At 49.2% G+C, this 24,641-nt stretch overlaps 2 protein-coding genes across 31 annotated transcripts in view; both read right to left on the reverse strand.

Annotated features, from left to right (window-relative positions):
* The window catches only part of CAP (Cbl-associated protein), a 39,831-nt gene extending 19,049 nt beyond the window's left edge, over positions 1 to 20,782 (reverse strand). For 8 of the 29 annotated variants that reach the window (XM_033379156.1, XM_033379150.1, XM_033379155.1 and 5 more), the window contains exons 1-3: positions 5,004 to 10,669; positions 2,030 to 2,260; positions 906 to 974 (exon numbers count right to left, since the gene is read on the reverse strand). In XM_033379156.1, coding sequence (XP_033235047.1) covers positions 906 to 974; positions 2,030 to 2,260; positions 5,004 to 10,452 — 5,749 coding nt within the window. In that variant the 5' untranslated portion in view covers positions 10,453 to 10,669. Of the gene's footprint in view, positions 1 to 905; positions 975 to 1,180; positions 1,363 to 2,029; positions 2,261 to 3,938; positions 4,396 to 5,003; positions 10,672 to 14,756; positions 14,906 to 20,310; positions 20,403 to 20,457; positions 20,559 to 20,684 lie in introns of those variants that run through there. The other 21 variants (XM_015184258.2, XM_015184266.2, XM_015184259.2 and 18 more) reach the window with 12 other exon arrangements.
* On the reverse strand, positions 20,593 to 24,440 carry LOC4804238 (uncharacterized). 2 transcript variants are annotated; one of them, XM_015184270.2, is made up of 4 exons: positions 24,269 to 24,440; positions 22,216 to 22,378; positions 21,836 to 22,142; positions 20,593 to 21,764 (listed from the first exon to the last, which is right to left on the reverse strand). In XM_015184270.2, the coding sequence occupies exons 1-4, from the start codon at positions 24,368 to 24,370 to the stop codon at positions 20,939 to 20,941; spliced, it is 1,398 nt and encodes a 465-aa protein (XP_015039756.2). In that variant the 5' UTR covers positions 24,371 to 24,440; the 3' UTR covers positions 20,593 to 20,938. The 2 variants fall into 2 exon arrangements, with proteins under 2 accessions (XP_015039756.2, XP_001360829.3); XM_001360792.4 differs by lacking the exon at positions 24,269 to 24,440 and adding an exon at positions 22,472 to 23,594.
* Positions 24,441 to 24,641: the final 201 nt, after the last annotated feature.

Consider the following 24,641-nt stretch of genomic DNA (forward strand, 5'->3'; position numbering starts at 1 on the left):
TCCGGAGCTACATATCAGCCTTCAGATGACGCCAATCGAAAAACGATGGATTTTTGATGGATTTGTGTACGCCCCCGTGGAGCCTTATGGGGATCATGGCTGGCTCCATCCAGCCGAATGGAAACGAAACCCCAAGGCAAACAAATCTGAATCGGGCATCATAGCACATCAGATGGAATGGAATAGAATGGAATGGTCAGGGCGACAAGGCAGAGAGCATCCAAGTATCTCTGGGCAGTGTTCGTGTTGCTTTCGTATGGCGCGAACTTTTATTGGAGACTGTAAAAGGCGGAATCCGCGTGGGCGGCGGCTAACAAGAACAACAATTGAGCACATTGCAAATATTGTAATAAATATTTTCCCGTATTTTCTTTTGCTCTGCGTGATCGTACGTCATTTCATATATTTAGCCATGGCGCACCTCCAGCAACATCACCCCACCCCACCACATCAGCCCGCCCCCCTTTCCAGCCTTTGGATTTTCCAAAATGCTCGTCTAAATCATGTCGAAATTTTGGTGTGCGCACAATTAACATGAACTAATGTGAAATATTTAAAATAAACAATCCGAAACGACCCAAAGCGAGTGAAATCAAGTTCAGAAAAAGCCAAACAGAATAGAAAATCTTCATTAAATAATCTATAAATAAGGGCGATAAATCGCAAGATGAAAAGTTGATTGGGAAACGATGGATTTTCGCGGGAAGTGAGTGTAGTCACTCAAGTCCCAAAAAGATTGAAATTTCCATTCACAGCCCGAGATTCGCCGTTGAATCATCATCTACATACATCAAAGAAAACAGCCAGACAACCCACTGAAAACGTCATGTGTGCCATTTGTCGGTGCAGGCGGTGCAGACGGTGCAGACGGTGGTGCATCCGCTGGCATAGCTGCTGCCATTTACCTGATCCTGACGGCGCGCGTGCCTTGAATTTTGGTGCAAACATCGTCGTGCTCGTGCTCTGAGTGTACTCTGCAAAAGTCGGAGGGCAGATGGCAAAATTTTGGGGGGTTTTAGATACGCTTTGTCGGGGGTCTCTCGAAACTTCACTCAGTTCAGTTCACTTCACTTGGAGACTGCTGGGGCCCGCGTGTATCTTTCGTAGGGGGCCAAGTGGCAGCCGGGGAAAGGCACGGAAACACACACAAACAAATTTGAATACAAAACGGTCGACTAACCCTGCCCCATTTTTTTTTTCTATTGCTGTGGAAATATAGAAGCGATTTCTGATTTCTGATTTCTGACTTCGGACTATTTTCTATTTTTTCGTTTTCTTTCTTTTGCTGACGCGCCTTCGCGTTGCTCACACGACTTTAACACGACGACGACTACGAAAAGTGTTTCATTTTCATGCAGGTTGCTTGGATTTTCGTTGGTTCGTTTTCAAAAACGTATTCAGAACGGCCCGCCCCAAGAAATCCCAGCCGAAAAACAAAAAATCTCAATTTGTGTGCGAGCGCAACCAAACAAATTTGTTGAACGAACGAAAGTTCTCAGTTCTGTTCTCGCATCTCAGATGAAAAATATAATTCGTATTTCCTTCGCCCAGTGCGAGTAGTATAAACAACCTTTTTATTTTGGATGCTTTCGTAAACAGAGACCGGAGAGGGAGACCCTGAATGGTAGATCGTTGGAGAGCGAGTAAGAGCGAGATCTTTGACTCAAGTGGGTCATAAATTATGAACGGAATACAGCCAAAAGATATACATATATATATATATATATAGTTGAGTGAGGGAAATGACCAGAGGTGCGGTGCTCACGTCGTATACGCAATATGCTGAGAATTTCCTGAAAACCGAGAGCGAAATTCGCTGCATACTTTCAGGCGGATGCGCGAAATTCACTCGACACGAAAATGAAAAAACTAAAATTAAACTCAATTTAGTCGTAATTATACCGAAAATGGGGTTAGACACTCAACAAGCAGCTGCACAAATTAGCGGGGGGTGGGGAGTCACAACATTTAGGGGGCCATGGATGGGGGGGATCGGTTCAGTTCGGTTCGGGGCTCTGTTTTGACACACCATTCGCGTAGAGGAAGCCCTTGGCCAGCTGCAGTTCGCTGTCGATCTCCTTGAGCAGATCGCTCTCGGACCAGCTGCGTCGTTGCCTCTGACGCTGCAGTTGCTGCGGATTGAGGAGGAAGCGCGTCTGCTTGGGCGGTCGTGGTCGCAGCCTTACACTCATGGCCGGTCCAGTCTCTGTGCCAGTTGCTGCTGTTGCTGTGGCTGTTGCAGTGGCTGTTGCTCCTCTGTCTAAATGATAGCATTCGGTTAGATTTCTGCATTCCCTCTCATTCTCTCTTAGCAGTCGGCGCTTCTGTCTTGTGTCTCTGTCTCTCCGCTCAATTGCCCCCGATTCCGTAATTCTTCTTTGAACAAACGAGACGTCTGTCGGGTCGGAGTCGGGTCGGACTGCACTTTGTTTTCCATGCAATTGAATGGAATTAATTTAAAATTTCCGCTTAATCGCGATTCGGCTCCTCTCTTCTCCTCTATCTTTTCTTGTGTCTTCTCTTGCAAATTCTCGATTGCCTTTGAAGGGGAATTGGTATATTGTACGAGTAGCTGAAGGGTTAAGCCGATTTTAGCCCTAAGACATTTGAGCGCAGAGTCTGAGCAGATTAAGCAAAGCATTTCATTTACAAGGCAGTCTAAACATTGACTTAATTTAAGCTTAAATTTAAACACGTATTTATCTGTGGGTGTTTGGTTGCAGTGCGTTTCAAAGCTACGGGTATAAATGGCATAGGTTGCTTTTACACGGTAACAAGAAATTTAGAAGAAAATAATATATTTAAATGATCTATTAATGGGTCATTAGCAGGTCGTATATTGAAATGAATCGATCAAATATGTATCTCATATACATCTGAATATTTTTCTTGAACAGTGCCCTCAATTGTCTTGATTTTTCTTCGGTTATCGAATGAATTTCCTCATTGAATAATTTCATTTATCGAATCAAATTGATCAAATGAAAGCGATAACTAAATTAGACCGACATCTGGTAACAACCATTGAATAAAGATCATTTACGAAGGCACTTCGATATAATGTTTCAAATTAGGACGCATTTCCAAGGCAGTCAGCAGTTCATTAATTAAGTTAGGGCATTGCAATGGTTAGGTCAGTCCTATAGTTTCCAAACGCACTGTATGCATATTTACACTGTGCGAGAGTCTTTTTAAAATTAGCACGAGACAAAAATCTTTATGACATCCAACATAACCGCCACAAAAAAAAGCCCTGATGGGTTTTCAAAGAGATATTAATATATATGATCTTTCATTGGATTTAATACAATGGCCACCCTGAAGATTATATCAACCAATTTAACATGTTTCTTCAACTTTGAGATTAACCAAAGAAATATTTGTTTTGTAGGGTATTTTTTAAGAGTTTTTTCACTGCAATTAATTCCTCAACTAAAAAAGCTTTTTGGAATTATGTAAAATTGTGCAAAGAATGACAAATATATTGATATCTCAACACCATATTATATTACCCTAAAAAATCCTTGGTTTGTACATCTTTTATGTAGGATATCAGCACTATAGATACCGAGTGAAAACTATTAAAGTGCGTAAAGTCATCCAAGGTTTTGCATTTTTAAAGAAGATTTTGGGAGTATATTGCCAGGCAACAACCAACCTTTTGTCTCGTGTAAGACACATTCAAACATTAATTTAATCGCACAGTGTTATATGGTATGACTATGTACACTACACATCTATAAAGAATATATCTGTACATGGATTAGTTTGGTTTCAAGCATATCATCTCTCTCTTTGGACATATCACACAACTATTGTAAATGGGAAATGTTTCAGCATGCGGAATGGAATACAGGAAAATGCAACAAGTAATCGAATATCAATAAACATTTTCTGGTTAATCGAATAGTTTTCGTTTATTAAACATTAAACAACACTAAGTATAAATTTTGTTTTTATTAATTTTTCATGGTCAAACATTTAACAAGAGTTTCACAAAACAATATTTTGCACAAATTTTCACCTAATTTAGGAGCTGAGTGTAGAGAGGACATGGGGGCAGGGGCGGGGGCGGTGAGGCTGCATGCAGCTGCGTGGAAGGGTGGGAGAGGGGTGGCTATAGGGGGTTAAAGCATTCGGATTGGATTGTGGTTCTGCTTCCGGTTCAAAGGGGGGTTCGGTATGCTCTCTAGAAGCTGTTCGACGCCGAATGCTCAAAGTTTCGCCAGTATTTGTCGAACTCTTCGAAGATCTTGGAGCGGAAGGGAGACCCGGCAAAGAGCTCGTTCAGGTCGCCATTGAACATGCTCGGGAGGGGCGACCGCGGCAGGCCTGTCGAAGAGCTGCTTTCGTGCGCCACGGGATGAGTGTTGCAGGTGGATTCTGTTGCATCGTCTGTGTGGAGGAGTAGAGTAGGAGGAAGGCGCACACAATGAACAATCGGGCGAAAGAGAGAGAGAGAGAGAGAGATAGAGATACGTACAACAGAAAGAGTGAGACAGACAGAGAGTGTATCTACAATATGGATGGTGTGTGAGGGAGATGGCAGTACACCGGTGAGTGGGAGGGAGCGGGAGAGGGATAATGGAGCTATGGGATCTAGCTAAACTTATTCCAGGCCGTCAGCAGGGACAGACCTACAAGGAGGGCAGTGCCCAAGATGGTGGGTGCGGCAGAGGTGGATGTGGACGCCTGGGCGGGATCATTAATGGCCGTGCTTGTGGGTCGAGGTGGCGATGGAGATGGAGATGGCGATGGAGTGTGAATGGGGGAGTGGGACGACAGGGAGCCTTTGATGGGGGAACGGGAACCACAACCACGACCAGATGGGTCTGTTTCGGGCGATGAGCGGGAACTAGTTACGGAAGCAGTTAGTCCAGTTAGTCCAAGTGGAATATTACGACTAACGAGCCTCGCCGTTTGCGAGCGATTGCGATAACGATTACGATTATTGGGCGACGTCCCAGCAGCTCCTCCGCCACCGGAGGAGGAGGAAAACTCACCCTGCACGGAAGGCGGCAGACGCGACACCTTGTACGTCTTCACGATGCTGGTCTTCTGGCTGGCACTGCTGTGCGAGTGGTCCGTGGCCTCCTCGCGCCGCTCCTGCTGCTCGTGCCGCTCCACCTGTGCCCCATCCGGCATCTGTTCACTAGTCGAGAACTTGGCAAATTCGCGCAGATGCCTCGGAAGCTGTCGCAGACTGGCCTCCGCCTGGCCCTCGAGGATGCGCACGGGCGCTGCCTCCACATCCGACGACGACTCGTTGGCGGCCACGCCCACCTGGGGGTTGGCCTGGGGCTGCGATTCGGCCCCACTCTCCCAGTCACTGTCCGCCGGCATGGCCAGCTTGTGGCGTCGCTCCTTGACGGCGCTGAGGAACTCGTCGCTTATGTTGGCCCGCTCTGTGGCATGGTCCTGCTCGTCCTCGATCTTGGAGATCTTGATGATCTTGTGCTGGCGCCGCTCCTCACGCTCGGCCACCTTGTTCATCCACTCCTCGGCCATCTGCTGGCGGAACACCTCGTCCTCGCTGAGCGTCGGCAGCTTGGCCGCCGGCCGATAGCTCTCCCGTCGCTGTGGCTGCGGCAATATGGGCGCCCGCTGCATCTCCTCCATCAGGCGCCGGCGCTCCAGCTGCAGCCGCTCCACCTCCAGGCGCAGTTCCTCCTCCTTGGACAGGATGTACTTGAGCTGCTGCTCGTGCAGCTCACGCGGCAGCGAGGATCGCCTCTGCTGGCGATCATAGGCTGGCGGCGGTACGCCTATGACTGGCGATGGAGCTGGGCCCGGGCTCACGCCTCGCCTGGAGGTGGTGCTGATGTACTTCGGATTCGGATCTCGCTCGATCATCGAGTAGCAGCTGGCGTAGTGGGGCCGCTGCTGCTGTGGCGCCTGGCTGAGCATTGGCGCGTGCGTCCTCCTGCCGCCGTACGCGTTGTAGCTATCGAAGCTGTGCTGGTGGCCACTGCTGCTCAGGTCGTTGGTGCTGGCAGAGAGGCGTGGCGCCCGGATGGGCTGCGAGTGCCTGGGAGTCGGATTCTGTCCCTGACGCTGGTAGCAGATCTCCACCTCGCGGGCAAAGGGTCGCGCGATGTTCTCCGAGTATCCCAGATCGCTGGCATAACGCGCCCAGTCGTCCTGCGACAAGCTGCTGTTGTTGTTGCTGTAGTTGTAGTGCCCCACGGAGGTGTGTGGCCGGGGGCGTGGCTCGCTCAGGTTGCACATGGATTCGGCGCGCCGGGAACGCTGCTCCTGCCCCTGCTCCAGCTCCAGTTCGATGGGAATCTCGTGGGTCCTGGACGTGGGTGTGCTCTCCAGGTTGCGTGGCACCGAGGACATGCGCTCCTGCCGCGATCGGGAAGATCGCTCGATCTCACGCTCAAGCTCCTGCATGTGGGCGTGCCGCCGCTGCTTCAACTCCTCCAGCGGATGCTTCCCCTGGCTCCTGGTCATCCCGCTCAGATCGAAGAGCGAGGCGGACTTCTCGCGCCGCTCCCTCGTGGACTGCAGCTCGGCGTTCATCTGCTGCGAGAGCCGGTCGAAGTCCTTGAACACCTTCTCATTGTCCAACCCGTTGGCCGGGGCTGTCGGTGGTGGTCGGGGTCCTCCAATGGCATCCACGGCTGCCTTGGCACGCTGCCGAAATTCCTCATACGTGCCGCCAAAGGTAGAGGTAGAGGTAGAGGCAGTGCCACTCTCGCGATTGCTCGGGCCATTCTCTCGCCTATCCGGCTCTTGCCGGCTATTTTTGGGCGCGTCATCATCCTCAATGAAAGTGTTTGCCGTAGTCGAACCGTTTAATTTCGTTGCTGACATAATTGGCGGCGGTGGGATGGGTGGCGGCGGGGCGTGGTCGGGGGAATCCGACCTGGCCTCTGTCTCCGCTACCGGGAAGCGGTTGCTCTGCTTCTCGTGGCTGGAATTCGTTATGTCGTAGATCACCTGACCGTTCTCCGTGCGCTTCTTCGACTCGTACGAGCTGGTCTCGATGTTCGAGTACCGCTTGCTCTGCTGCGCCCTTGGCTGCTGGCTGTTGGACGTCTCGATGTTGGAGAAGCGCTTGCGCTGCTCCTCAAAGATGTCGCCCTGCTGCTGGGCCATGCTGGGGAACATCCTGGCCAGCTCGCTCTCCATTCCGCCCATTGAGGTGGCCGGGAATCTGACGTCCGTACTGCTGTTCATCTGGTGGCTGGATCTGGTCTGCTGCTGCTGGTGCTGCTCTTGCTGCTCTGTCGATTGCTGCTCGATGGGATCAGCTGCTCGCCTTGGTTTATTTTCAATCGATGACGATGCTCCCACTGATGCTGCGTTCTTCTTCGGGTCGCTTGCGTCATCTCTCTTGGCGCTCGCCTTGGCCGCTGTTTCGGCGCTCTTCACTGGCACAGGCGGCGGCGTGGGTGTCAGGCTCTTGCGCAACTCTCGCATCATGGCCGCCGTCTTGAGCATCTCGCTCTGCTTCTGCTGCTGCTGCTGTTGCTCCTGCTCGCTGTCGAGGGCACGCACTTGGGCGCTGCTCAGCTCGTGGTAGCCTCGTCTCTCCACGAACTTCTGATGGTCGTCCAGCAGCTGATCGGGCTTGGTCTCTCCGATCAGTGGACGCTGTGCCGGCGACAGGCATACCAGCAGCTTGGGGTCCGCCTGTGTGGGCATGCCCAGCCAGGCGGAAGGGGAGAACGACGACGATGACGATGACTTGCTCTCGTGTTTAGTGGACAGCTGCAGCTCCCGAATGTGGGGCATCTCTGGCAGGGGATAGGGCATCGTGGTGGAGTTGTGCTGCTGAGCTCTTGGCTCCGCTATGTCCTGGGCCACGCTGGCTAGTTCCTCTAGCACCTGCTCGCCATACGGCATAGACGCCAAGGTCTCGGTGCACAGCAGGCGAAGCTTCTTTATGGGATCCGATTCCGATTCCGGTTCCGGTTCCAGTTCGTCATCTGCAACTGAAATCTCTGACTCTTGCTGCTGCTGCTCGGTGGGGGGTTCTGGGTGCGTGCAGGTGGAAGCAGGAGCAGGTGCAGGAGCGGAAAGAGGAACAGGGTATATTGGTGCATGGTACTGTTGTTGTCTGAGGGGCGGTGTGGGTGGCTGTGGCTGTTTCTGTGGCAGTGGCTGGGGCTGTGGCGGGGGACTGCTGCTAGCAAAGCTGGGCGGGGGCGAGGCCAGATTGATGGCCGTGCACTGGCTGTGCTGGGTGCTGTCCGAGCAGTGCGACTCCGCAGACTCCTGGCGGCTAAGCAGGAGAGGCGCCAAGGCACCGGAGGACACTGTGTGGGGGTGGTCGGGACTGTTGGTGGGATTGTAGTGCTGTAGGCCAGCGGGTGGCGGCGGAATGGGCGGGGGCGATGGCGAACGTGGCATACCGGACTGCTCCGGAGCAGTCGGAGCGGACACGACTCCATCTCTGGTCTCCTCGTGCTCCTGCTCGCGTCGCGTCATCTCGATCAACTCGCGCACTTTTTCCATATTGCGAACGAACTCCTCTCGCGTGGCCGACAGCGCTGACGCTGCACCGATACTGCCGCCGCTGGCCTCTGGGGCCTGTTCGCGAATCGATCCGAAAGATACAAATGTATCTTCTGCTCTCGTTGGCTGCTCTGCTGTGGGCGTCGGCGTTGCCGCACTCAAAAGAGAAGACAACGAGCTGCTAGCCGACGCTCCCGCTCCCGCTCCCGCGTTGCCGACGAATTGGTTAACAGGTGTGCTCTCGCGACTCTCCGCGTCCCTCTCCGTTTCCGTTTCCGTCTCCAGTTCGCCCTCCGTTTCCGTCTCGTTCGATGACGTGGCCGGATCCGTGGTGGTCGTGCTGCTCATCTCGTCGTCGGGCCGTCGGAACAGTTTGCTGGCATCCGTGTCCAGGTCGACGAGGGCGCGCTCAGCCAGAGCGGCGGCCTGCTCTAGCTCGAGCTCCATCAGGTCGGACATGCTGCTGGAGGCCGAGGAGCTGAGGTACACCAATTCCGCGTCCTCGGACTGGGGCGACAGTGCGCTCTGCAGTCGAGTGCAGCTCTCGAGGTCGCTGGCCTCTTCGATCAGCTTCGTCTCCAGCATGAGGGCCACCGGCTCCTCCCTGCGCTTGTGCCGACGGCTAAAGTCCAGCTGGCTCTTGGGGAACGTTTCGGTCACCTTCGGAACGCGCATCCCCGCCAGATCGTTTCCGGAGGAGCTGCTGCGATTTAGGCCGGGATGCCCGACACCTGCCAGATCGCTGTTCTCCTCCAGGATGCTGTCCAGGTAGCGCGGGTGCATCAGCTGCGGCAGGAAGTGCGTCTCCAGGGCGTTCCGTTTCTGGGCGCGCTTCTGCCGCAGCTGCTCTTGTTGCTCGGCGCGGCTGGACGGCTGCAAATCCGGCGGGGATGTTGACGTGGGCGTGGCCGGTGCTGCCTCCGTTTCGGAGTCCGCCTCGCACACAAGCGGCGAAGCCAGTACATTGAACTCCCCGGAGCTGCAGTCGCTGGTCAGCTCCAGCTCCTGGATCTGAACGTCGCGGGCGAAGTGCGTGAACTGTCCCACGGCGCCGGACACGTTCTTGGGCGACTCTACCAGATAGCGCGGCGGCGGCGACAGAGTGCCTGATCCTGGTTCTTGGCTGAAGCTCAGCGAAGCGGGGGGTGCTGGTGAGGTGGTGCTGATCTCCTCAAAGGTGGGCTTACCTTTATGGACTTGATCGGCCGCGTGATCGTCCCTTTCCAGGCGTATCTGGTGGATGATCACTTTTGTGCTGCGCTGCAGCGGCGGCCCCTGAGGATGTGGGGCAACATGAGGAACAGGGACAACTTCATTGCGTTGTACGACATCTTCTTTCAGATCTTGACTAGTGTTTGACTGCTCCTGATCCTGTGATTGATCCTGAATGGGGGATTCCCCTTTTGGCTGCTCTGCCCCATCTGCCCCATCTGTCTCATCCGCTTCCCGCACAATGCGATGCACTATGACCTTGGCTTGTCGGGGACTTCCCGGTGCCTTTAACGGAGGCACCTCCTCCTGCTCCAACTCCTTTTTTTGCTTCTCCGGCTCATTGCTGGATTGCTTGCCGGATTTATCCGTCTGATGCTTGGAGTTTTTGGACCCCATCTCTGTTTGGTTGCTGCTCGTAGATGGTTCTTTTTCTTCCGTTTCGTCTTTCGCTGCGTGATTTGTGGATTCCTTTTCTTCTTCTACTGCGGCTGTTGCTGCTGCTGCTTTTGGTGGCTCCTCCCACTCTCCTAGCTGCGGATCCACAGCAACTTTGTTGGTGGCGATGCCCGTGTCCAATTCATTTGAAACGCTGCCAGAATTTCCATTATCAGCTATGGAAGAAGATGATGCCTCTGCCTCTGGCTGGGGATCCTGTTGCTCCTCCTCCCGCTGTTCCTGCTGCTGCTGGTTTTGGTTTTGGTTTTGGTTTTGATTTTGGTTTCGATTGCGTTTGTTGCGATTGCGATTACGATTGCGATTGCGATTATTGGGCATCGTCTTCGTCACGTCTCACGCCTCCCGATCACTCGACTAGTAATGCAATTGGATTCTCTTTATAAATGTATCTGTGTATGTGTGTGTGTGTATCGTATCTGTGTGTTTTCCTCAATCAGCGAAATCTACAACTATATTTTGTTGTTCCTATTCCAATTCCTATTGCTATTGCTATTTCCTATTTCGTTGTTGTCGTCGTCGTTGTCGTGGATTCTTTCTTCTAGTATTTTTCTCTGTCTCTGTTTCTGTTTCTATCTCCGGTTATGCCTTTGGCTTTGCCTTTGCCTTTGCCTCTGCCTCTGACTCGGTGTGTCACTCGTCGCCAGAAACCCAACTAGAACTGAAACCGCTCGGAGCGGATCCGCCGGCAACAAGCCCACGACGACACGACCGACAGCCGGCAAAACATGGGAAAGTGAAAAACGAGGAAAAATAATATTAAAAAACACGTCGTCAGCGTCGACTGCGACTGCGACAGCGACTGCGACGCCGGCGTCCAACGCCCCAGTGCCTGGCACGCGTCCGGCCCCTTGCTGCACGAATAAAATTCGCGTATAGATCGTAATATTCTGCGGTCTGCGATCCGTTCTATGTCATTTGGTTGTTTTTCGACGGGTTTTTTCTTGGTGTTGTTTTGTTTGCCAAATTAAATTGCGTTTCAACTCTCAACTTTCGCTCTTTCGTCGGAGATTCCTCGGAGATTTTCGATTTTCACTTTTCGTTGCCCGATTCGGAAAATCTTTTTCTAAATATTTATCCCGGGGGGGTTCGTGGGCCACGTTTCCCGCGTTCCTCGTGGCGCTGGCGACTGACGGACAAGGAATGGGCCATGGGCTGGTTTGCTGTGGCAGCCGGGAGCCCGTTCCCCACTCACACACACACACACACACCACGCACACTCTTTTATACGCACACACTCACACCAATGTCTAATTGGTTGCACAGAGGCACGTATTTGAAAATATACACAAAAATCAGAAGCAGCAAAAACAAATCGTGAATTCATAAAGATCTCGAGAGAGAGAAAGAGAGAGCGATGATGAGTGGGAGTGTGTTGGGGTGGGGGTTGTGGGGGAGTCAGTAAAGCAGTGCAGTGCAGGGTATTCCAAAGGCAACGGACGACTCTCCGCGAAAAACAACAAAATCTCCTCTAGGTCAATGCAATTTCCAGAAACCAAACAAATGCGAAAGATACAAAATATAAAACTTTTCATTTCGAGAATATTTTTGACACCTCCATAAATATTCGAAACTGTTTTTGGAACAAACTTATAATTTGTTGGTATTTAAGCTTCATAAATTCTTTGTTAAATGTCTGAAAAATATCATTTCGAGAAATATTCTAGAGACATTTTTTGTGTTGGAAATGGCTTTATGTTTCACCCCAAGACATTTTTCAAATCTTTCCTTCCGAATGATGGAATGAAATGGTACAAAATATTAGTATTTTGCTGTCAGAGAAACCAAAGAACTTTCAAAATTCAATAATTTACTAGCGATTCATAGCCTAATGACTCTGAAAAAATGTACTCTCATTCGCATAAGTCTGGTAAAACTCTCAGTGCAATATGCCCAAAGAAATCGTATGCAGGGCATTCATCGGAGAAGAGAACTCAATACGGAAATAGTTTGCCACAGTTCGAGTTTGTCTATATGTATTGTATGTATCTGGCTGGCTGGCTGTGTATCTATACGTATACAACTTATGGCATTTTCGAGATATTTTTCGTGCGTAATTTCTTTTGATTTTGATTTTTGTGGTCACAAGTCTCTGCTGCCGCCGCTCCTGCTTCTGTTTCTGTTTCTGCTTCTGCTGCTGGGTACTCTTGAATAATTGAAGCACATACATATACAATAGCATATACTCGTACAGACGTACATACATATGTATATCCCCATGTATATATAGCACTTGGGTGTATCATCCTAGTGGGCCATGCGGTTAGTAGTATTCCGCTTTTATTTTTAAAGGTACTTAATGGACCGCAATCTCTCTTGTTTGTCTGCCCCTCCATCATCATCATCAGCAACTTCCTCCTATCCAATCCGATCCGATCTGATCTAAAGTGAAATAAAGTGAAGTGAAGTCTGTGGCCCTTGTCAGGTGCCAGACAGCCCAGACACGTGATGTGCATTCGGGGGAAGGGAAAGGGAATGGGTTGGCCTGCATTGGATTATGCAATCTCTATTTATGCACAGTGGGACAAGGTGCAAAATGTGGGGCCACACAATTGGGAACCATTCAAGCGTCGTCTTCTCCTTTGACTGAGTTTTGCTATTCAGACCACACGCCATTCTCAGTCGCTGGTACACTACAATCTTGCACATAAATACAGAAACAATTGATTCGGTTTCCGCTGGAAATTCTCTTCTGGGTGGATCGTTTGGGTCATTTCGAGGTGCTTGAATTATGGACGTAAGCAATCTATAGAAATTTTGTATTTGTTAGTTTAGAAAATTGATTTCATTTTATTTTCGATTGCTGTAGAACAGCGCACATTTGTGTTATCTTTTCTGGCCCCAATCGCTGATAAATTTTGCATTTCTGATAAAGCATGAACACTGGCGAAAAAGTTTCCTGTTGGAGTAATAGGTATGGGGGGAAAATGTATAGGGGGATATCAATTCTTCGGAAATTTCTAGCGAAATATGAATTTCAAAAAAATGCAGCAAGCAAATAATAAGGGGCACTCTAAAGAAGGTTCTTTATGCTATTTTATGTCGAAAGGGGCGCTACAAGAATCCTTTATACATACATATGTATGTAGATATGAAAAGGAACGTCGATTTTGAATGTTTGTTCGGAATAAGAAATAATGAGTGCGTCCTTTCCTTTCTGTGAAGAATGAATAGAAATAACTATATTATTTCTAAGGAAAGATTCCTAGTTCCCACGATCGCTTATTATTGTTCATCAACGTTTTTTTAGGGTATTCGTAGTCCCGTCTTCCAGTTTCCCTCTCATTTTATTTGTTATTTTTGCATGGATTATTCTCGCTGCCTCTCTGTTTCTTCCTCTCTCACTCGCTTTCGGTGGTTGTCTCACAATGACTGTAGTTATTGTTGTTGTCGCTTCTGCTGCCGCTAATTAGCATAGATTTTTGAATCTCTTTGTTGTTTCTGTTATTTATTTGGACAGCGCTAAGCATTCCGTTTTGTTGCTCTGTTCCGTTCTCCCATAAAGAGCGAAGCACATGTTTGGCCCTCTCTCTATCTCTCTCTCTTTTGGGCAAAGTGTTGTGTTTTTGTGTTTTGTTTGGCTTTTACTCAGTCATGGACAAGGTATATTAAATAGAGGGTAAGGCAGGAGTATTGTATCCCGCCCGTCTACCCTGTCCGAATCGCTCACATTGCGCCGCAGACATTTTTTGTATATTTACAGATTACCGTTCTGTCTTACCCTCTTTTGGCATATACCCTGGCGATGGGGAAGCACAACCACAAAAACAGACTCACTCACCCACACAAACAAACAAACAGACAGACAAGCAAACAACAATGTGTTTAGTAAATTAATTTATGAAGCGCGCTCGATTTTGCCACCCACCCACCAACAGGCGCACCGTCAGTCTGTGACGTCACGTTCTGCATGCAAACAACACACGCCACACACACATGTACATCTGTACATACAGATGCATACATACATATGTACATATGTTCGTATGAGCAGGGGTCAACGGAGTCTTACAATTCGATGCAATTACAATGCATCAAAGGAGAGGAGCGCACTTTTATCCGCCGCGTACGTGAGCCAACTGAGGCGACATCCAAGGGGCCGTCCGGCACCGAGGCGGCGCACTCTCTCGTTGCCCGCACAGTGGGCCCGGCCGGCTGGCGAGTGGGGTAATGCGGGCATAATGGATGTGATTTTGTCATATCAGACTCGTACGCCCCGCCGCCTCTCCGCCGGTGTCTTATCTGAGCATAATGAATTTTTCGAATCAATTTCTAAAATCGAATAATGATCTCAGCTCCCGACGACTTCGCGGCTCTGCGGCCTCGCATCTAAGTGCCAAAGTTTGCGCGTAATTGCCAGCGATTTGTGAAAACTATTAGCATTGTACGGTATACTGGAGCTGAACCGAATCGCACCCCTCCTCCTTTCCTGTTCTCTTAAATGGTATAAACAAACACATTACACTTTCGGCCCTATTGCGTCAGTGTCCGTCGTCTTCGTCTCAGTAGTATCCGAAGTGTTCTCTTCGCTCCTTCTGTCTTTACAGTTAAAGTTGAAGGCAAACACAGATACACACACACACAGAAATAGCGTTACAATGGGAAACAAAAAGAAAAACACACACAAAGCTATTTATAAACGGCAAAATCAATCGGCGGGCCCCAAACAACAACTGGGGAAACACTACAGCGGTACTCGAGTTCGTGTGTGTGTAGTGCAGTGTAGTTCTCGATGGCTCCGCTTCACTCCGCAGCGATCGACACAACGTCAAAGTCGAAGTTCTAATGTCAAACTGAAGCTTTGAAAGCTCCAACACCTGGAAGCACCGGTTCTTTCCTTCCCTCCAGCCCAAGCGGCGGCGGCAGTGCCAGCCTCAGCCGCGATAAAGTTTCTGCCAGAGCCGTTAACTTTTGCTGATTGCCGAGCTACACCTTCGCCGCTACCTCTGCCCCATCGCCGGAACCCCATCTGGAAGCGGGTTCCGTCGGCTGCTAGCCGGCTCCCAGCTGATTTGCTGAGCTCTTGGTATTGCGAATATAAATGTTTTGGCGTTCGGCCAATCTAATGACAGCTGGAAGCAGCTTTCGATTTCTGGAACACTTGACAGGCGGCGTCGATAGGGGGCATGGGGTGAGGAAAGGTTAGGACTAGATTATAATGTAATTACGAGCATTGTACGCCAGACTACGCTGTGAGTATTTCAGCCCACTGCTGGGGGTTCCATGAACTTAGAACTGCCCTAACTGGAGGCTCTATAAGCGGAAGGAAAGTGATTATTCTTTGAAAGATAATTCACTACGCGTGGAAAGATTTCCAAATGGAGGAGGATGTATGGATGCATGTACATACATACGTATGTATGTATCTATGTACATCTGTACACCCAACACTCATATGGAGATTCTGGTTCTTGTATACTGTCATGGGAATTCCCCGTATATCTAGAATAAGATTAAAAGTTTAAAGTTAATCTTTTGATAAATGATCAACATTTCTCTTCAAATTCGAGTACCGCTGTGTTGTTTACACCGATATTAGTCGTGTTAACTTATCGAACAACACGGCAGGCGAAATGCGATAAGCAGGAGACATTCTGCAAGCCGAAGAATATTCTTATCAATGTTTATTCAAAAGTTTGTGCTGTGATTTATTTGTTAGTCCCCAAACAGAACAACAAATAATTATATAACACGAACACATCGAAGTTCATTTCTTTGTTGAATAACAAATTCATGCTAATTGCATTGTCAGAATTTGCTTTCGCGATTTTTTTTGTATTTCTTTTATTTTCTGTTTTTTTGGGGACGACACTGAATCACAATTCAATACTGAAATGCTGTTTTGTTTCGCTTCTGCTCCCAAAATCATTGCCAAAAGGCCGTCGCAGAGACAATAAAAACTGAGCGGCAGCTGCGGCAAAACAACTTTATAGATACCATACCAGCCACCATGCACAAACAAAATTATTATAATGAAATAATGGCCAAGCGAAAATGGTCAACGATTTGGGGAAATATTCGGTTTGGGTCGATCTGTGTGGGCGCTACCATAAAAGAAGAGTTTCGCTCAAGCAAAGAAAATTACCCAAAAAAATACTAAACTAAAACTAAAATATTCACCGAACGAGGTAGCAATTCTTTTGGAATCAGGAAAGGCTGATATTGGGACAAGGAGAAAGGTCATTAACATTTCAATTTGCGCCCAAAAGTATGCAAAATAATGACGGACTGAACAGATTTGCACAGATTTCAGTCAAAACTCCAGATTTTATAAAACTGACAACCCGTCAACATAGCTAATAAATGTGGCACAATTCATTAAAAGTGACGCCCGACAATCAAATTAAATAAAGCGCTGCCCCCCACTCCGCCAGGCAACCAGAAACCGCAACAACGTCTGTCAAATCAAAATCCACTGCCCGGGGACTAGCCACAAGGGCCTTAACGAGCGGAGGGATTCCCGCTAGGCAAGCCAATGACCGCACACCGAACTTGATTGAGTCACCACAGGAGAACGATAAATGATGATGATAATTTCCTTAAATTTCGTACAAATTGTGCATGAGCGCTACGAGTGTGTACTTGAAAAGGGGGCATGGCACTCTTGAGACAATGAACAGCTGCACATTAAAAATTTAGGGGAATACATATAATATTCACTCGCTTTTCGGTTCACTATGTCAGGGGCGCAGTTTTCTGTCTGTCCCAATAATCGATTTGGTAAACAAAGAAATTGAAAAGCTGAAAGTACCTTTGGGAATATATGTATGTATCGTCCAGAAGATAGACTTTACTATTTCGAAGATCGAATAATTCTAGATTTCTCATTTTATGGAGTACAAAAGGGTATTTCCCTTCGTTCCGGTCTTTTGCTGCTCCCCAAATTCGTGGTCAACCTCCCTTACTGTTTTGTCGGCTCTCTCTCAATGCCTCTCATTTTTATCGCTTTTAACAATTGACAATCTATTTTTTTTTATTGTCTTAAATTTACTAACACGAAGGTAAAACACACACTCACATATGAGATACAGCAAAAGAGAGAAACCATTTGAAATTTTTGCCAGCTGAGGCTTATCAAAATTGAGTGCGCTCTGTCGCGGCTGTGGGGAGCGGTAACAAACAAAAGAAAAATAATAAATAATAGTACATAGAAACTGTTCGTATTGACTCGGCTTTCTTTCTGCTTAATTCGAAGCGCAAGAAGAATGTCAAATGGGAATTATAATTAACCATTAATCATCGAGTGCGCTGGGTGTGCCGCGGAATGCTGGCCCCCCGCTCGAAGGAAATTTAATTTATAAAATATAATTTCACAATTAAATCAAATAAAACTGAATTCTGGAACAGTTTCCGAAGTTCATTTGCATGCATGGCACACACACTCAAACACAGACACACAATAAAACACACACACACTAACATCCGGTCATTAGAGACTTAATTGAACTATAACCAAATGCTGTGGCGTGCCCCAGAGGAAAAGGGTTGCACTGTATAATTTAAAACAAATTAAAACCACATATGCACACAGAGACTGCCCATCAAGATCCATATAAACATATAATATATGTACATAGATATATAAATACAAATAGCGAACATTTTGCGCCGTTTTTGGGGCATCATTATCGCCAGACACAAATACAATAATTAACCCAAATTCGGTCTGCATTCGCCTATCAGCTGAATTTAAAATAGAAATCCAATATTTCCCAATGGGCGTTTATCGGTTAAACAGAAATTGATTTAAATACTTAATGAAGCCGCGCGCCAAGGAGGCAGGCACGTAGAACAAAGCGTTGAAGGTTCTCCGCAGAACAGTGAAAGTTCCCTTTACCGGACACGGTCCACTTAAAAAAGATATTTGCCCCGAAATATGATGTTTAGGAAACAACGATTTCCGCTTTCGGGGTTCCACTGTAAAACAATTACAACGCCACGGCGTAGCACAGTCTCTGGCGTTTCTTGTGTCAAATCCCCGCTTAGCACAGTGGCACGGAAAAAGGGCGCCAAGCCAAACTCAATCTCTGAACACTTCCGAACAATAAGGAGGGGCAGAATTATAAAACTACTCGTACTCGTACTCGTATCGTATGTATGTTAACAACTCACTTTGTGTTTGCCAAATTGTTAGAACCTTTCTGCTTTCTTTTCCGAATACACTTTTATTTTTGCACAAACAAACAGAAGTACATACATTTCACGCACACGTCCTAACTGTTTGTCGGTTTATCTTTCCGCTGAGCTGGACGATCGCAACGCAGCCCGCAGAATGTTATTCGCTTCACTCACGACGGCTACGGCAACGAGAACTTGACTTGGCAAAACTTTGGTAGTAACTAAATAGCTGGGGCCCACGGTATCGCCTAGCACAAACAAACACACGAAAAGTACGAAAGCAACGGCAACAACGCCAATATAGCAACAACTACGCTTTACGTCGCTGTCTCCTCGGGCAGAGCAAATAGCTCGCCTGTTGATTAGTCTGACGCTCGCTGACTTGTTGCTGCCTCTGCCGCTGCCTCTGCTTACGTCAGCTTCAGCGCGACTGCGCACAGTGGCTTGTTTACTGAAAACTCTTTTCGAAAAAACATTTCCCCATGCAGTGAACGATTGATTAACTTTGATGGGCCTGTATTTTTAAATGTACTAAAATTTCGAATATTTTTCGCACGTTTTTGCTTATTTCTGAGACACGTATGAGCCGGGAACTTTTAATTTTACCATATGTTTTTTGAATACGAGCCACAGTGCGTCGAGTGGTGGGTGACTGGACTGCTGGTCTCTGCCGACGCCGATGCCGATTCCTCTGCCATAGCCGGCTTAAAGCCGTGACTTGTTGATGCTTTGGTAGGTCGTTCCTCGTTTCTGCTTTGTGCTGCGTTCGTTCGGCGGGCACGAACCACAGATCCGATATTTTTCAAATTTGTATGCATAAATTCAGACACACACAGACGCACGGCATACAGCGAGGGTCGCATAGGTCAGAGAGGGGGCGCTGGTTCTAGTGTGGGGGCGGTGGTGGTTTGGTCTGGATAGGGGGATGGGGATAGGCTGGGCAGCACACAAAGAACAAAAGAATCCAATCATTCAGTATATGGCCGCACCATGTGCGCATCTGGTTCAGGGCACAAGCTGGAATTGCAACTGCGACTGAGGCTGGAACTGGGGAGGAATGTAGAGAGTGAGAGATGCAGGAGAGGGACATGTGTCTGAAGTGGAGACAGCCAATGGGATGGCTGACGATGACGACATGGTCGGTAGGACTGCACATGTTCCAAGGGTTGCTTAATGAGTTCTTCTATATGGGTTTTCCCCAAGGTTCCTCTGGCAAGTTTGAGGGGTTTCGATCCGTTGCGATAGGCATTTTATTAACTTTATAGTTAAACTAGTTAAAAAATGTAAGCCATTGGTACGAATGTGAACCAGGTATCAAGAACTTTTCTCAACAACTGCTGGAGAAGCCCTCGGCATTTACATATACATATGTACATATGTAGATTTTTTTTATGTTTTGCCGGCTTTAGGCAATGTTGTCCACTCGCTCGTTCCACACCCCACCCTCCCGTTTTATTGAGCACACCATGCCCCCCTCACTCCCTCTCTTATTATCCATAACGACAGCGTCATTGTCATCGACGCGACGTCAAGCTCCAACAGACAAGAGGATGGCAGCAGAGCGGCCGTCGGGGGCCAGGAAGGTGGGGTGCCAGTGCGACTGCCAGGGCCCTAAAACGGGGTTTTCTATGGTAAGGGTGGGGGTCGGGTCGCCGGCGTGCACTGTTAGTTATTATTCCCATTGCCATGTGCGAGAGGGTGGGAGAACAAGCTCTCTTCGCTGCACTGCTCTCCTATCCATTACCCTCCACTTTTCTCATTGAATTTTGTATAGTTTGTTAGCGTTCATGCGCGGGCATGTTCCGCGAACAGAACGAACAAATAAATACAAATGCTAAAGCTACAATCAGGACAATCAACGCGCTATGCGTGTAATCCATATGGAATTTCAGATGTCACCAAGAAGCAAGGTCGATTAAAGCGGATAAAACTCCAATGGTTACCAAGGACTGAAGCGTTAGGATCTGAATCCATGGCACAAAATGTAACTTAAATGTTATCACAAGCCAAAGCTAAGTTTAGAGGCATGCGGTGAAAAGCCACCTGGCGGTGGAAGCTCACCTGTTGCCTCCTCTGCTCCCCCGTTTTGAAGCACCTTGCGACTGGCATATGGCGTGCCGCAGTTGCGACACGCTTCCGTCGGACTCCCCGAACTGGAAGTGCAGAAATGGACAGGTCTCTCTTGCCGCCAGGTTATGGTGTACTCACCTGCTCAGGGCCAGTATCAGAGGGCCACGCTCCCGCTGCGCTTGGAGCATGCGAAGCAGCTGGGCATCGCTCAGCGGGACGTCCTGCAGGCGAAGCGAGGACTGCGAGGGAGGAGGAGAGTAAAACCGTATCAAGTAACATCACAAATCACTCAAGCACACTTTATTAAATATATCATAACACTTAGAGGAACAACTACAAATGCAACTTAGCCTAATTTGTCGTACACTCTTGGACACACGTTGGGCTGGACGCGGGCACGGCGCCGACTCCTTGCCGCGGCGCAGGGAGCAGAATTTCAGCATGTCGACCGGCGACTGGCGACTGGCTACTGGCGACTGGCTCAGATCAACCACAGCATTGAACTGAACAGCGATTCGTTTCGGGTTCCAGCTTAGATTTTTCTAACCCGCCGAGATCTCTGTTTTAGGGGGCGTTCGGTGGTACATATGGGGCCTAGAGATGGGGGACAGCGATAAGACTACGCCAGCTCGCAGATGCCGTGGCGGTCCATGAAGACCTCGAGGCAAGTGGTGTCGACGCGATCGAAGAGCAGCGAACCGAAGCGCCTGGCAGTGTAGTCCACGATAAGAACCATCTTGCAGTTGATGCACTTGTCGCGATAGTGGAAGAGCAGCCCCACCGTGGGGTGAACCACGTGGTCCACGAAGCCTGGAGCGGAGCGGTACACCTGGTGGTTGCCCATCTCTACGATGGAGCGAGTGTTGACCACCAGCTTGCTGCGCACATAGGCGGGCATGATCTCCAAGGTGCGACGCACCTTGGACTGGGTATACAGAAGCCGGTTTAGGACGTGGGTCGGCGAGTTGAAGGTGTCGTTGCTGTCTTTCCGGTAGAAGAACACATTGCGAAAGACGAAGCCGGCGGTACGGCCTTCGTCGCACTGACGCAAGTAGTCCGCCAGCGAATTGTGCTTCAGGGGCATCAGCACCTCGTCCAGATCCACCACGGCTGCGTACCGATAGTTATCCACGACGTTGGCGCGGTATACGCAGTCGTTGAACTGGGCCACAATCCCAGCGTAGTGGAGGTCCTGCAGGTGCGGTTGCACGTTCCACTCGAAGACGTCCGCCAGGCCCTGGCGCTGGTAGTGGGCCAGGACACGTTGCACCTCATTGCTGGCCTCCACGTAGTAGAAGTAGAAATGGGCGGCCCCCTGCAGCCGGTACATCTCCACGAACTCCACCAGTCGCAGCACGTTCGAGTAGTTCTCCTGGAGCGGACCCACGCACACGGAGATGGCGGGTCGCGACTTGGTAAACAAGCTCGACATGTTGCGGGGGTAGCTATTGGAGGGTTGCACGTGTGCTGTTAGACGAAACATCACTAGGGTGGTGAGGTCTAATGATGCACTCACCTTATCTGTATGAAGCTGGGGCTGAGGTGGCTCAACCGATTGGAGGCGTAGCTGAGGGCCACCGCCTGTGGCAGGCGCATCGGGTCGCGCCTGGAGGCATGTAGCGGGCACATGATGCTCCAGGCCGCAAAGCTGTTGTTGTGCACGTCGTGCATGGCCCCCGCCTCCTCGGCCACGATCTCCTGGCTGCTGAAGTCAGCGAAGCGCACGATGCAGCTCACCTTGGAGTCCCGCAGGCGCACTGGCAAAGTGGCGAATATCCGCAAGGAGCCGATGGTAATTTGGTCCTCATCCATGCGGACATTTCCTATAGCCCAAATATGGAGACGGAGCATAAGGATGAGTACGATTCAGAGGAGCTGTGGGTGGGTGACCCTCACCTATGATCTCTGTTCTGGCATCGAAGTAGGCCGAATAGATCTCGTGCCTCAGTGAGGCGTTGCCGATCCTGCGCCAGCTGTTGGTGTAGTTCCAGTGCGGATTGGGCTTCTCCAGGATCAGCTGGCGCTGCAGGTGCTCCAGGTCGACACGCAGGCGCTCATTCTGCAAGCAGGATATGAAGAGAGAGAGAGAGAGAGGAAAACCAACTGGCCGTCAGGTAAGCTGCTGTGGAAGGATGAGCGGGCACCCACTCACAAGGCTCGTGCGCATGGAGATGTAGACCAGGACGAGCATGGCGCTGGCCACCAGGCCGGACAGCGTGAAGTACACGTACTGAAATCGGTTCTCTTGTGCCGCCAGCATGGCGTGGCCTTGGCTGGAGGAGCAGCAGGTGACAGGTGGCACTTGTGGCGCGACTAGCCGCGTGCTATGCTCTCCCCAGGAATCACCGCCAGCAACTAAAACTGTTTATTTATTTCTACCGTTAGCAGTGAGTGCCGTTGGCCGATGCGTTGACAGCGATGCCGACGCCAACGCCAACGCTGACTTTGTTCGGCGCCGCTTGTGGCACAGACAGTCGATGAGCGCGGCTCCTGTTGCTTATTTGCTTAGCGCTTTGGCGGTTGATGGGCAGCCATCGATTAGTAGACCAGTAGACCAGTAGACCAGATACTCGGTGGGGCGCGGAGGTGTCAGCGTTCCTCCAGTGTCATCATCGGACTGCCTGTCCTCGGCCACATTTGCGCTGCCACTGACCGCACCGCAACACAAGTTCGTTTGGCGCCCACTGTACGCAAATTATTACGACAACCACACGGACGCACACTCACACACACACACACACACAGACGCGCACTCTGTCGAATGGGGAAGGAAAGGGGGTGGTAGGTGCTGAAAGGGTGGTGGTGGCTGGCCTGGCTCCCTTTGCTCCAGGACGCGCATGCAACAAGTTAATCAACGCACGCCTCGCATCAAACTGGCGCCTCAGTCCGCCATGAACGCTGTCATCAGAGCCACAGAGGCAGAGGCAGAGGCAGAGGCAGCAGCGCTGCAGCAGAGAAGCAGCTGAGACACATCGACAGCGACATTGGCGTTTCGGCCGTGCTCCAACTAGTGGAATTGGTGGGGGCGGGGGAGGACGGAGCCTTGTAAGGGTACTCCATGCGCCATGACGGGGGGTGGAGGGAGACGGGACTTAATAAATTTTGTGTGTGTGTTTTTGTCTCTCGATTGGATTGGAGTGTCCATGGGACACTCTGCCTCTCCTCTCCTCTCCTGTCCTCTCTGTGTGAGTCAGCGCCGCCTTTCCCGGCTATTTTTAAGAAAATGAAAACGTCTTCCACTTTTATTATGGAAAATGAAAACATTTTAATTATACATATGTACATAGCTACATACCTATACAATTCTATACATATGTATGTGCGTGTGGATGATTTACACATTAAATACATTTGTCTTTGGAATGGGAATCGAAAGTGACCGAAGGCGATGACCACATGACCACTTGATTCTGAAGAGATACTATTCAGATGGCATAGTGGGGCAACAACCGAGTAGTACCCGAAAATTGGAACACACTCCTTGTAGGGTTAATCCTCTGTTTAATCTATGCACCTCGAATACAGATTTAGATGTCAGATTACGTTGTCGAATACCACACCCGATAAGAACAGTACCCAATTGTTGGGTACTTCTAATAGATAGCATGATATCTCAAAGATACATATAACATACATATGTACATATATTCATATGTATGGTACATACATACATGCAACATTATTAAATTATCTTGTTTTTTTGTATGGTTTCTCTGATTGAACGGGACTTCACAACGAAACACAGCCCACCAACACACCACTTACCCCACTGTGCACGATTGTGCCTTTACTTTCCACGCGAAAGCAACAAATTTGTCTTGAAAGGAAAATTCAATGCGAAATACTAATTATTCCAACCATTAAACACGCAAATGGGTCCCATGTCGAGATGTTTTTTCGGTCGTAATAATTGAGTGCCCCTTCGATGCAGTTCATTTCATTCACTAACCTGCACATTTCTGTAGCCAAAGATAAGGAATAGATAGACGAAGAGTACCAGAACCGGAACATAAGTTAATCTGGGCCGCATCCAGTGGGAAAATCGAGCCATTTTTTCTAAAGAAACGTCATGACTTTAACTGGGGAACACACAGGTGACTACTGAATGACGGTTGAGTGGGTGCACGGGTGCCCGACTCTGCGGGCACTATCAGCTCATTGAAATAAATATGTTATCACACATTTGATAGAGACATGGATAGAGAGGTGTGTGTGTGGCCGGGTACTAAAAGTAAAAACTAGTGCACAATCTGAGAGAACAAAGCGGAACGGCAAGCAGTTACCCTGGAAATTCAAAATCTGTTCATATATTCACATGGAGG

Source organism: Drosophila pseudoobscura, chromosome 3, assembly GCF_009870125.1.
Source record: "Drosophila pseudoobscura strain MV-25-SWS-2005 chromosome 3, UCI_Dpse_MV25, whole genome shotgun sequence".
Lineage (NCBI taxonomy): Eukaryota > Metazoa > Arthropoda > Insecta > Diptera > Drosophilidae > Drosophila > Drosophila pseudoobscura.

Coding starts and splice junctions, on each gene's coding strand:
- LOC4804238 (XM_001360792.4), bottom strand. CDS start 22,579: ATGCTGGCGGCACAAGAGAACCGATTTCAGTACGTGTACTTCACGCTG. Junction 22,379..22,471: donor TCTCCATGCGCACGAGCCTT/GTGAGTGGGTGC, acceptor TCCTGCTTGCAG/AATGAGCGCCTGCGTGTCGA. Junction 21,765..21,835: donor CCCAGCTTCATACAGATAAG/GTGAGTGCATCA, acceptor ACCCTCCAATAG/CTACCCCCGCAACATGTCGA.